A 13,509-nucleotide genomic window follows, 5' to 3' on the forward strand; every position below is an offset into this window, starting at 1 on the left:
GGTAGGGTTGGAAGCTTAGGGGTGGCAGAGAAAGGGAGGCACAGGTGAAAGTGAAGCGAAGGTGGTCGAGTTAGAGCGGTGTTTGGGAGGGTGAAAGGAGGTTAATGATTAGTTCTTCCGAGGTCGGGGGCTGTTGCCGGGTGCAGGTTGCCTGGCTCCCTTCAGACCGCCCCCTTTCGCCCCACCGCCCCCAAGGACATCGCTACCACCCCTCGCCCCGAATCCCTCCAGCTTTTTCGCCCTTCGAGCCCCACCGTGCTCACCGATCCTGCCAACCTCCAAAATTTCAGACCCTACCACCGACGCAGCCTACGCATACCAGGGGGGTGTGAGAGCTTGCAAGGTTGTTCTCCCCTCCAGCCCCTGTGCTTTCTACCTTCAGGAACGTACCTAGCTTCCGAGGAATTTTCTATCTAGATGATTCGGTGTCCCCGTGGAATTTTAGATGGGATGGTCGCTATAATTTCATTGAGAATTGTTTACATCGCGGAGATCATGAATCGATTTTTTTCGAGGGGATGTTTAATTCGTGAAGCACTCGTAAATTAAGTAGGTAGATTTTTTGTAGTAAGGACAATTTGTATGTTATTTATTTAACAATGTTTTAGTTAATAATGCTGGGATTTACGTAAGCTCAAAAAGGATATTTGGAAATAAGGATGCCATTTATTTCGTTTTATTCTGTTAAAACGAATTGTTTGTAAGGTTTGTCTTACTTTTAGGTTGATTCGTAAATAACTTTCATCTTTTAATTTACAATTTCTCTTTCCAAATATATTATTACTGGAGCGCGGATGTTCATGTATTCATGGTAGATAGAAATACGGGGCAGATCTACGGGAATGTGCACAAATCCAAAAATGTACAAAATATCAGCAATGATATACATGTTATACCGTTCAGAAAATAAGACATACTACCATTTAGCTTTCGAACTCTTTAAGGCACACCATTTCAGGCACATATTCATGTATTCAACTTCAAACTCTCCAGATTATACAGTCTTTGGATTAAAAAGTCCTGTGAAATTCGCCTATAGTAATTGTTTCAGGGTAATTATACTCCATACAAAACTATTCTGCAAAACATAGAATTCAACGTAACAGAAAATTGGAAACTATACCATTAAAAAATTTAAACTTTAGCACATACACATACAGTCATGTTTCATAAAAGTATAAAAAAATTTGTACGCAGTTATCTCACACGTTCGAAAAGCAATTATATTCCCCTGCAATATTTCGGTACAAAAATTTAATTCCACCACCGACGCACCTACGCATACCAAAGGGGGTGTGGAAGCTTGCAAGGTTGTTCTCCCCTCCATCCCTGTTACCTTTAGTGACGAACCGTTGATAAAATATGCTCTCTAATAGAAACGTACCAAGGGCGCAAGGAATTTCCCATACGGTAGTTCCGTGTCCCCGCGAAATTTTATATCGAATCGTTGCTCTTCGTGGTGCATCCCGCGGGTTCTCGTCAAAAAATGTCTGCTGGGGAAGATAACCGGGGGAGGGGGTGTGGTATGCGAGACATTGCCTTAATTATTAAGCGATTCCAGTTATGCGAGGCAGCCCGAGTGGGGACCGCGCGATGATGTGCGTTGAAATTGGTTTGAATCGTTTGATAAATTTTAAATATTCAAGCTGTATCAGCTCCCTAACGATTTCTGTAATTTGCTGTGTTTGCGATTAAGGTCCAACTCTGCGTAGCACACGGTCCAAGACAGGAGTACTGCAAAATAGGGTGAATAGGTTAAACAGACCGACTGTAATGGAAAATAAATTGTTTCAAGGCACGAACTCACATAAACCGTCCAGCTCTCGAAACATCGACAAATGGAAAGAAAATCTTCTTAAGGAATCGAAATATCGACCAACAGCAATGTTAATAAGACCAGAGAAGTGAAAGAATGGAGGAGAACAGGAAAGGAGGAAATGTTTCAATGCATTTCTTTATACGACATCTACAGTTGCTTCGATTCAAGTCGAATCCTTATATAACACATAATATACATAGACAGGATAATCTAAAAATTCTTCAGTAAATTTCTATTCAAACCTAAACCCACCTACCAACCAGGACACCTTCGCGTTTAGAAACTTCCGTCCAGCTCTCGAAGCATCAACAAACGGAAAGAAAATCTTCGGAGGGAGTCGAAATTTTGACCGACAGCAACGTCTCCCCTCCGTTAATAACGGCCAAGGGAAGCTAAAAAGAGGGGGTAGGAGAGGAAGCAAAAAGGAGAAAAGAAAAAGGTTCATCGAGCTCGCCCTTTGCAACGTCAGCCCTGGCCGACAGGCCGCCCTCGTAACGGCCCGAGGACTTTCCAGCGAAAGCAACGGCTGTGGCTGGCCGGTTGCCTGCGTAGGGAAACCGTACGGGGGTGGTTGTGCGTCGCTCGTCGACGGAGGCGGTTGTTCCTCCACCTTGAACGCGCTCGAGGTGGCCACGGGGTGGTGGCAGCCACGGCGGGGGTGGTTGGTCGGCTCGAGGGACGGCGGGGGACGGACGGTAACCTTGCAACCCTCTTGCGTACGCGGAGGAAAGGGGAAGTGACAGGAATCCCGGGAGGAGCGGTGGGCTGAAGGCAGTCGGGGGTGCAGCCGCACGGGGCGGCAGTGACGGGCGTGACGTAGTCGGAGGAGGATGTACGCCCCTGTCGGCGAGGGCCACGGCAACCAACAACCATCTCTGGTCAATCCATGGTGGCTTCATCCGCCAGGTACACCGTGTTTACCCGTTCATTCTTCTCGCGTCATATTTTACGCAATTTTCATTCAGAAATATACGCGTGCACTCCACGGTTCTTCGTCGACCGTCGCGCTTCGTTACGCGTGGGAGGCGGGGACGCATCGATGACCGATCGATCGATCCTTCGGGTTTTCGCGGCTTCCAGCCGGCCGGCTGTGTGCCAGTGTGTTGGTGATCTATGGATCGTGGGCTACGACGTCGTAGTCGATTCTTCGATAGGGTCACGTCTCTATCCTGATCCTTTGGTGTATAAAGGGGTTCTCAAAAGGGGCTTTGTTTTTTAATGAAACGCGAATGGTATGGAATATATTCGACTCGCTTCCTTTAATCGAAGACGCACTTGATTACTAACTAACTTGATTAACCTATTCACTGCAAGGCAAATTTAAAACGGTTCCCCTTAAATACCAAATTACCAAAATGTGTAATCTAGTTTGTTATTTTGATGGTAATGATAAAGTCAACAAGAAAATTTACGATCTTCTTTTGCGATAATTCGTGACTCGAAAGGGTATAAAATTACTCCTTGTGTAATTGCAAGCAATTTGAACTACGAGACGTATCGTAGTTGGCAGCGAATGGGTTAACATCTCGAGGAATACGTACGTTTAGTTTCAGAGTTCTTTTATATATTGGGGCGTAGAAATAGTAATTAGAAGTGTAAATGAATATTTAAAATTAAATTATTCAGTGACATGATACAACATCGACAAGAGATTGATGGGTGTCGTAGGTAAATATTAACTCGAATTTTTGTTGATTTTTAATAAGATAATTCGGCCCTCGAGAGGTTAAACGTGGAAGATGTGGTTAAGTGTTCACCACGAGTACGCTGACAGGTGTATCTTGTTATTAAAAAACAAATTTCTAAAGCCTCTCTTGGAAATACGTTTCTTTCAGAAACTAATCGCGAGTAAATATGATATTCGCGTTTTTTTTTTATTAATCATGGGTTACATTATAGGTATCGTAACTAAAAATATTAATTCACCATTCAACAACAATTGATTTGACAATATTTGCGGTATTTTCGGTATTATCACAAAAACATACTTTGGAGAATTGATTCAAGCAAGTGAACTAAATATCGGGAGTGAAATAAATAAATTTGTAATTTTACAGAACGTCTGTAAGGCTATCGAAGCATTCTATCGAATAGTAAATTTGAATAGGTAATTTTCTGAAAGGGAGTTTAGGATTTTTTGTTTTAACAAAATACAAATATAATCGAATATATCACATTTCGATTAAGTATGATAGTGTCGTTGAGTGTCCACCTTGACTACGTTGATCCATAGATGTTGTAAACAAAATACTAAAGCCCCTTTTGAAGAAAAATATATTATCATGTTACAACCGCTATAATTTAATTTGTTAATCTCTTCCCTCTATATAACTAAATCTACGTTCACATTTTGCTTGTTATTAGAACATTTTTTTTAAAATCGACCATAGATGACTGCAAGTAGCAGTGAAAAACATTTTGCGAAGGAAAATACATACTTTACATAGAGTTCTGCAAGACAACTTCGCTGAAGCCATAAGTAGTTTGACTCTTCGATCGATCAATTATACGATCAATCAAAAATTCGAAACATTACCTCTACATTATCTTGAATAGATCCCAGAGCAAACAATGTTAAAATTGGGATCTTTTTATCTATGGATATCGCCTACATGTTGAACGAAAATTCACGTGATCGGCTCGTGGAAGGTATATTAATCGTCATTGGTCGGTCATCGATGTGCCTTGAGGTAGCCAGAGAAGGAAGTAGCAAACGCATCGATCGTAACTAGCTCTTGCTTCTCGAGAATAAAGATTTTACGCGCGAACTGGCGACTGTTGCATAGCACTCGTCAGTTGCCAAATAAATATTCCCAAAAAAAATATTTATTGACTTACGAAAGTATGCTAAAAGTATGCTGGTTTGAGTAATAAAATAAAGTTCATGTAACATATTCTTCATACATCCCTATTTACGTATTTATTTCTATACTTATGCAAGAAACAAATTTACCCTCATTTTCCACCATTTTGCCAATTTTACAAAAACAAAAAACTATATCGCCTCGAAAAACATGATTTTTCGATCCAGCTCAATTTGAAACACCAGATGTCATATACGTCCTGCAGTTACTTGCCAAGCCTACTCCAACTACTACCACTGTTAATACTTACTTTGTCAATATAAGAAAACCATACTTGTTGAATTACGAAAGTATTCTAAATGCATCCTACAGTTCTCGGACAGATCAATCACTTCAAACAAACTTCTTAAAACCACTAACTTTGCAATTCAAGAAAACTACCCCTTAATCTCACCTGGTGATTCGAAATGGGTCCCTTTCGGAGAATTATACTACCCCTTCGTGAGAACTTCGAGTCCTGTATTCTCGTTAACCGTTCGTTTCGGTAAACGAATAGTTACGCGCGTCGAGTTTCAGCCCGCGCTTCGTGTCACCGTTATGTACATTTACGGTGCGCGTACACCTCCCGCTTCCTTTGTTTAATCTCATGCAGCGCATGCACGTGCTACGTGCACGCTCATACGCGTGTGCACCGCGCGTAACGGTAACCGACGGAAACTACGCTCGTTCCGTGCTGGCCCTAAAGAGAATCCCGCGTGTTCTATTTCTTCCGCTTAATTTCTCTCCTAGGGCTCCCTCGTGTCCAACCTCCAAAAAAAAAAAAGAAAAAAGAAATGCACCGTCGTACGTTCGTTTCAAACGAGCCATCCCACTAACGAGTTTCCTTCGGGAAACGCATTGCCGAGCATTTGTTTCGGAACAAAAACGTAAAGGAGAAGTCGTTCTAGTAGCTTTGCGCGCTGGAAAGACGGTTTTCGCGTTTTGTCGTGATTTTCGACGATGTGTGGCGAGGGACGAATGTGGAATTATGTGAAATGCTTCTTCCTTTCCACTGAGGATCTCGTGTGGGAGGCAAGAAGTCGTTGATATGGTAGATCAGAGATGAGGAAATGGTAGCTTTTTTGAGGTATCGGGTACAGGATTTTTGTCTACTTTTGATGGTTATTTATTTGGTTATCTGTGTATCGAGACTCGTAAGAATATTTCATTGATTGCATTTATGTCGAGTAAATAAATACTGGTGATGGGATTGTTAGTCGAAGTAGAGGGCCTATGGAACCTGTATAATTTCATTCTAAATTGGATTGACTCAAAAAGTCGTTTTTCTTGAAATTGAATTACATTTTCAAATAAAAACGTTTAATGTATTTGCGAATCTCCCTCGATATTTTTTAATGGAAAAGCATCGTTCGTTGACGATTACTCATTTGCAATTATTAACCAAAATATTAATAAACAGTAACGAATGTTCAAATTACAGCGATTTATATTCTAACCCTCTATAGCCTTACGTAACTTTCAGGTCACGTGATAATATGTCAACATTTTATCAAATAAGTTTAATTTAGTAAAAAAACTGGACAAGTTAGTCTCACAATCAGCCCTAGTTACGATATGTGCCATGGGCATGAAACGCGAGCGTGAAAGCGGGAAGCATAGTAAAAGGGGCAGTAGGAGCCAGATCAGGGTTTCCCAAACTTCATCTTTTCATGAATTGCCTCAACAAGGATTTGATATCTTCAGTATCAACTGTTATCAATTTCTATTTGATTTTGAATAGAATTTCATTTAGAATTATTCACTTAGAATTATTAGAATTACAATTATTAGAATTACAATTATTAGAATTTTATTTCTGTTCGAATTTAAATAGAAATGAATTTAAATGAATTCATTTGCCCAACGATTCACAATTTTTCGTCCTAATCTACTTCTTCGCCTTTTTTAATCATTTTTCCATCTTACCAATGATTTCGGTCCTTGAGCCAGAGGTGATTCTCGAGAATTGTTAATGTGACAGCACTGTAAATAACAATAACAACCGAGTCCTATTGGCGGAGAATATTAATTCGAGCACTTTTGTAATCGTTTTCACCTCGATTACACGTGACAAATTGGTTATAATTTAAAGAAACGACTATAGAATTTCAGAAACCGTTAACTTTGTTCTTTTACATTGGTATCGAATAATCCTGAAAGTATTCAGTGAGCAACCCCTGCCTTGAGCTCCCCCAAATTTTGCTACTTCGTAACATTCTCCTTTAAACAAATCAAAACCCATTAGTAAGTTGTTGACACTGTTCTTCCGTGCAGCTCGAGTTTTATTTTTCTTCGAAATTTCCCTCAAGACGTTAATAAGAGTAGAATATCGCAGAAAGCAGTTTCCTTATTACGCGATGTAACACACTTTCTCTCCTTTCAAGAGTCCGTGGCCCTTCGTGGACCCTAGTTTGAGAAACTCTGATTGTGAGACGGACCATCTATCGCCAGAGGCTGTTTGCTCCTTGTTGTTTTCTTCGATTCCCGCGCGAGCCATGCAACCCACCCCCTTGTCGATCCCGTCACAGTTTCCTGCGTCCTCGTGGCACCGATTCTCCTGTTTTCGCGTTTCACGCCTCCGCGAAGAAGCGAGCCGTCGTAAAATTCACGGCCGCTGCGGCAAATAGGCGAATCGACGCGTTTATTTCGAACGGCACGCGTGCAACCCTTCTGTCTCGATTGATCGAGCAATGTTATCGCGTAGGGCTGTCGTAAACTTGGAAGATTTTGAGATGCGGGCGATCTTTACTGCTTGAATTGTATTTTACTTTTTTTTTTTGAGAGAGAAAAAAAATCAGGTCTAGATTATTTAAATACGCGCGAACTAATTAACCGGTAAGGGATGAAGAGTATACTCGTCGAGTACAAAGTACGCGTGGCTATCATAATGTGGGATTAAATTGTAACGAAGTGAGTGTTTTATTTGTAACATTTTTTTTCTTTTCACTATCATTTCATCATTGTGTAAATACCAACGTGAATTTACAAAGGAAAGAATAATTACTTCGTTCACGATATATACAGTGTTTTCGTAATAATTATTTATATTTGTTTATCTGGTCGTCTTTATAATTTTATTTGTGCTCGAAATATTGGAAACATCTGGAAATTTACGAATTTAGAAAGAATATATTTTAGTTTTCACTAAAATTGGCATTTAACCCATTCGTTGTTAACTACGAGATGTCTCGATGGTGATAAATGAGTTAAACAGCAAATTGTTATGCATGACGAGTAGTCTTGTTAAAAACATTTAACTGTTTAAGGGTCTGAGGGTAAAGATATTTGGTTGTGTCGTTATATAAGAAAGCATGCTGCATATATTTGAAAATTCCCTTGGTAAAATTTGGAGAGATTGTTTTTACTGAATTATTGAACAGATCGGGTGGATTACTTGAATGTTTCTTTCGAATGCTTATGTTCCGATACTCCAATCGACTTCAGGGTGGAGTTTAAGAGGATTTCCCAATCTCTCGAGGGAAAGAATAATCTGATTCTTCAGCTCGAATTCAAATTGGTGGTTCGTCCTTCGCCTTCATATTTCTATACTTTGTAGAACATAGTTTTACAATGAAAGATTTGATACAATTAACTCCACTCCAAGAGTTGAAATAATGACAAACTTATGGTTGTTATCGTATGCAAGGTTTGGTTTTCATGGATCTGCTTTTATCAGGAAATAGAATGTTTCTTTTTAGAATTAAGAGCGTTAGTAGTGTCTGATATATACAGATATAAAAAAACAATTACATTTATTTACTAGATGGATAGATATACTACTCTATATGTATGCAAGTATGAAACATAGGTATATTATATACAGAGTAGTATATTTGTCTATCTTGTAAAGGATGTACAAAATTTAAAGTCTTATTTATTGGGTTGATTCATAAATAACTTCCATTATTTAACTTACACCCCTCTACAGACAAAAGCATGTGTTACGAATTTGTACAATAGTCCTTAGATCACGTATTTCATTGGTCGCCCCCACGAATATGGTATTAGGTTCACTATCTACGCGTTTCATTAATATTTCATAGGCAAATATGGGGCCAGCTAACTAATCGCAGTGTCAGAAAAATAAATTGTACCCTTACGTGCATCAAGATTAAAACCTTGCATCGATTTGTAAGGACTGTCAGAGTCTCAGTTGTTCTCGACCAGGTAACACCTGCTCTGATGGTGTCACTATAATTTCCTGTGTCTATTAATTTGCCTCTATTTATCGAGTTTCAAACGTAAGGCTTCTTCTTCGTTTAAAAATCGCTTAAAAATTCTCCACTTCGGTATCATTAAAGAAAAAAATTGTTTCATCTTGGGTTGTTGATGAACTCATCGACGAGCTTGATCCATCAAGTCCTTACATTGATCATTTGAACAATCTACAACGAAAAACTATTACGAAAAATTCATAAATTAATCGTCGAGATAATTTCATTGGCAACCATTTCAATCAAATAAACTACGCCAATAAAATACTGTACCATGTTATCATTCGAATGTGATTCAACCTATCTCTGCTAATTAATATATTCGAGGTTTACGAGTATCATTCCGCGAACGCAGATTTTTATCGGTGCTCCGGTATCGCCAGAAGTTTACACTGTGCTCAACGAACACGTTCGCGTTTTCCAGCGAAAATTTTCATCGTTGGAACCCCTTTCTTTGCATTTTCCCTACCCTTCGGCAATTATTACCGGGATTCAGGATTCACGCAAATCTCGTCGTTCCGTCTTTCTCGCTTTCTCTTTCATTCAGGGACGGAAGCTACGAGGGGATTGTCGGATAAAAGGGGAAACAGTGCTGCGGTAGGCATCGTTGGCTGCAGTATTGACTATGCTTCAGGGGCAGGTCCTTCGTAGAATGTATTTTCTACACCGTTATCACCCTCCGTGCCATACAGCGCCGCTTCCGCCTAACGCAACGCTGCAAGCCTCCTCGAATTTCGATAGGGGAAACTGAAGGAATGGTAAACACCTAACCGTGTTTCGGCAATGATTGTGCATTCGGTACTATACCTAACGATCAATATTCTCGTGCCGGATCAATCCCGGAGATGCGACAAAGATACTTGCGAATGTTTTTGTTAGCTGTTTTTAGAATTCAAAATTTATGGTCACTCTCACCAGTATAAAATTGAATCGTGGGCACTGATCTTGAAAAGTGAACTAAAATAAAAGAGTATAGAGTAACTACAATAAAAAATAAATAATGGAATTTTTTAAATTTACAAAGAAATAAAAAAAACCTAAGATGAAACAATTTTTTTTTTTTAATGATACTGAAGTGGAGAATTTTCAATCCAGAAAAAAAGAGTGCACCTTAAAGTTAGAGAGTCGACAATGAAAAACACTATATAACTGCGTATTATTATCTGACGTGTGTTTTCTATTCTAGATTGAAGATATTTGTAATTATTATGCTTATGATGATATCGACGACCAGCAATATTCGTTAGTATTGAGACCAATATTACCGTAAAGAAAAATTATTGGCGGTCCGCCGATCAATAAGGCTAATCCAGCAAACACTTAGAAGCTATTAATCGTTTGAACGGAACCCAATATGGGAAGAATTCATAACAAACTTATTGTCGATGTCAATGGCAGCCATTTAATGATAAATGTCTGAAAGGAAGGAAATGTGAAAGGAAGTATTGGGATTTAATTTAAGGCCAGTAAAAGAAAAGAAAAGGAAAGTAAAGGAAAGAAATGTTTGGGGACTAGGTAAATATATACTTCGACCAGAGCTCGATATTAATATGAAAGTATTCATAATTACTTTGCTCTTGTAACGTATTAGTAAAAAATATTGGTGTCCAGTATTACGAGTGATCTTACTATAATTATTATAAAATTACTTTTACAATCTCACAAACCCTTAAACATCATCAAGCATTATTTTAATCGTCTTGAACATGAATAACAGAAAATGTGAAATTTCTCAAAGATACAATTTTCCAGAATTAATGTATGCTTACTAAGACTTTCACGCTGGAATTTTAAATAACCATATCGTCAACGCAACGGAGGGATGTTAGGATAACGACGTCGGGTGCAACGTACTCAACTCCATCCCCTGAATCACCCTTAGCGAATGAAGTGTATCTTCTCAGCGGTATATTCGTTTTAAAAGCAACTGCGCGTCCCTATCTTTTACCAGCTCGCGCCTTTGACTGATACGTGGTAGTAGTTAATTGAATGGGTTATCAAAGCAGTGGTACGCTCTCTCATACCTATCGAGCGTACCGAGTGGGGACCATAATTGAATCGGAATAACTCAGTTGCCGGTTACACAGCGTAATGCACTAATGCACGCCTTCTCTGCAGGAGAAAAACAACGACGACTCTTCTCATGAAATACTCCCAGACACGAGCGTCGCCAGTCTATTGCAATTAACCCCTTTTTCGCTCGCAAATTCAATTCTCGCCCGGAAAACTGCGCTCGAATATTATTTCGTACGGCTAGAAAATCACTTGTTCGTCAAAGTTTGAATAAAATTCGTGGCGATGATTTTTCTTGGGATTTTTTAATTATATCAGTGGCTATGGTTACATCATGGGGTGGTATTATTTTTTGACATGTCGTAGATTCTCTTTTAATTATTTCTGGGTATCATTCTATCGAGCCAAGATATATTTTTGAGAAGAGATTTTAATCGTTAACCCTTTCAGACTTGGCGTCCACAATTGAGGACAGAAAATTTTTAAATCACCGACACTATCGTTTAGGGTGAATATCTCTTCTCTTACTCTTACTCTTTAGACATTAACGAGAAGTCCTAATTCCCTTGATTTTTTTCGTTTGATTTTTTTTTATTACAAGAGCGAGGACTAAACCCGAATTAGGCTATCAATTTTACTTTTCTGAGAACCTAGTTTGCCGCAGTAACGGTAGCTCAGTCCACGATTCGAATTTGACTGACCATTCGACTGACGAGGAATCCTAAATTATTGCGATTACAGTCGATCGTACTCTCACGCATTCTCTATAGGTTGCGACACGCGTCGCGACGTCGCGCGTGCGTGCACTGCATCGCGCACGTAATTTTAGCAATCTTGGGCTTGCACGCGTTATTGTTAACAGTATAAAGATGCAGTTTGTCTGTGTCAGCGTTAAGTGGAGCAATTGTCCCCTTTGGTCGCATCTCTTCGCGTCCTCTATCGTCAGTTTCGCGCCTCTCTTCCTACCATGAAACTGCTTTTCTGCGAATTACAAAGCTAGCAAGTAACTGTACCGAGATCTATGTCGCTTTCGTGGAATATTCCTAACGTTGTTAGATGAAACGTAATTTTTGTTTGTACGTGACAGAACTTTGCTTCGGTATTCTACTTGTCGCGCGTTAACCTATTCCACGAATTTCAAGACGGTTAGAGCACAGCGCTCGGGATACGTTCTTAAAATTTAGAGCGCTAAGCGGAGTCGTTTGAATGTTACGTAAATGGGGATAGGTGAAAACACAAATACCTATAGTAGACGTCGATTTTAGAGAAGAACGTACAGTGGGGTCGTAGAAATATTAGAACTACTTCAATTGTTGGCATTGAATGGTTGATATACATATTTGTAAGACAAAATGTTATGTGATCCTTGTCTTAATTATTCATAATTATTTATTTATAGGTAGGTAGGTAGTATTTTTAGGTAGGTAACCCAAGTCTCAACTTGATGGTCATTAGACTATATGTATATATTCGAAGTTCACTAGCTAATAAATTTTGCTTGTTGTTGTCCTTTTTTAACAGACTATAAGGATTAGTTCGTACAGATACATTGCAATAACCATCAGGTTGAGACTAGGGAACAGACTGCAATAGAGATCAGGTTGATGACTCATTAAATATAGAAATAAAGTATGGCCCTTTCCAAAGTGAACTCAACCATTTCTTTATAAAGAAAAACCATACAATTTTTAATCTTCCAACAAAACCATACAAAATCAAATGTCGAAACAAACCCAACGTGCGTTTAATTACTACGAAGGTTGCTACTTTAATATACCAAAATGGCGAGTAAGTATATCTGTTTAAATTAAAGATATACATGATTCAATATAAAAGCACACAATTACTTTCTAATAAAATCGCACCCCGATTAAAAAAATTCTCCACTTCGGTATCATTCGCGCGCCGCACGATTCATCGGGAAACGGCAATTACCCTGGATCGACGATTCAATTTAGGCTTTCGATGAATCTCTCCCCCCCCCCCCCCCCTCCCGGTCGGGCATTCCGTGCGTCGTAACCGTTTCGGCCGCGAATCCCAAAAAATCCATACAACACAGCGTGTTTTCTCTCCGCAGCGCGGACCCGGTGACATAATACGCGTCGCCATAGGAGGAACCGCCGAATTACGGTGCTCGACCGCGTACCCACACATAAACGCACACATACACACACACACACATATATATATACATATACGAGCGGGTATTCCCTATCGCGGACGCGGAATCAGCGCCCAGTGTCACGCACACAGATCAAAGCTACGGAACGCGCGCCGCGACGTTGCGCGTGCGCGTAATACGTGTGCGCTGCAGCGCGCACACACCCCCGCTACCCCCGTGTGCACACGCCCGAATGTGTTGCAGAGAGCCGCGCAAGCGTGTGCGCGCGTACGCGCGTCTCTGTGTGCGTGGCCAGGGGCGCGCGTGCGGCCCCCCAGCGACCTTGAGCCTTCTCGATCCTCCCGCGAGCCTCGCCGTCCCCCCCTCCCCCCTCCCACGCTTTCCAGCCTGCTGCCTCCCCCCACGCGTAATATCTCCCTCCCTTAATGTCGCTGCCGCAATTGCTTCCCCTTCTCTCTCTCTCTCTCTCTCTCTCTCTCTCTCTCTCTCTCTCTCTCT

At 40.3% G+C, this 13,509-nt stretch overlaps 1 protein-coding gene across 1 annotated transcript in view; it reads left to right on the forward strand.

The window, feature by feature from the left end:
• The first annotated feature begins 2,121 nt into the window (after positions 1 to 2,121).
• The window catches only part of LOC128884352 (zinc finger protein chinmo), an 84,634-nt gene continuing 73,246 nt past the window's right edge, over positions 2,122 to 13,509 (forward strand). Inside the window, exon 1 of the mRNA XM_054137684.1 lies at positions 2,122 to 2,725. Coding sequence (XP_053993659.1) covers positions 2,650 to 2,725 — 76 coding nt within the window. The 5' untranslated portion in view covers positions 2,122 to 2,649. The remainder of the gene's footprint in view (positions 2,726 to 13,509) is intronic.

The sequence above is a fragment of the Hylaeus volcanicus genome, chromosome 1 (assembly GCF_026283585.1).
Source record: "Hylaeus volcanicus isolate JK05 chromosome 1, UHH_iyHylVolc1.0_haploid, whole genome shotgun sequence".
In the NCBI taxonomy this organism is placed as follows: Eukaryota; Metazoa; Arthropoda; class Insecta; order Hymenoptera; family Colletidae; genus Hylaeus; species Hylaeus volcanicus.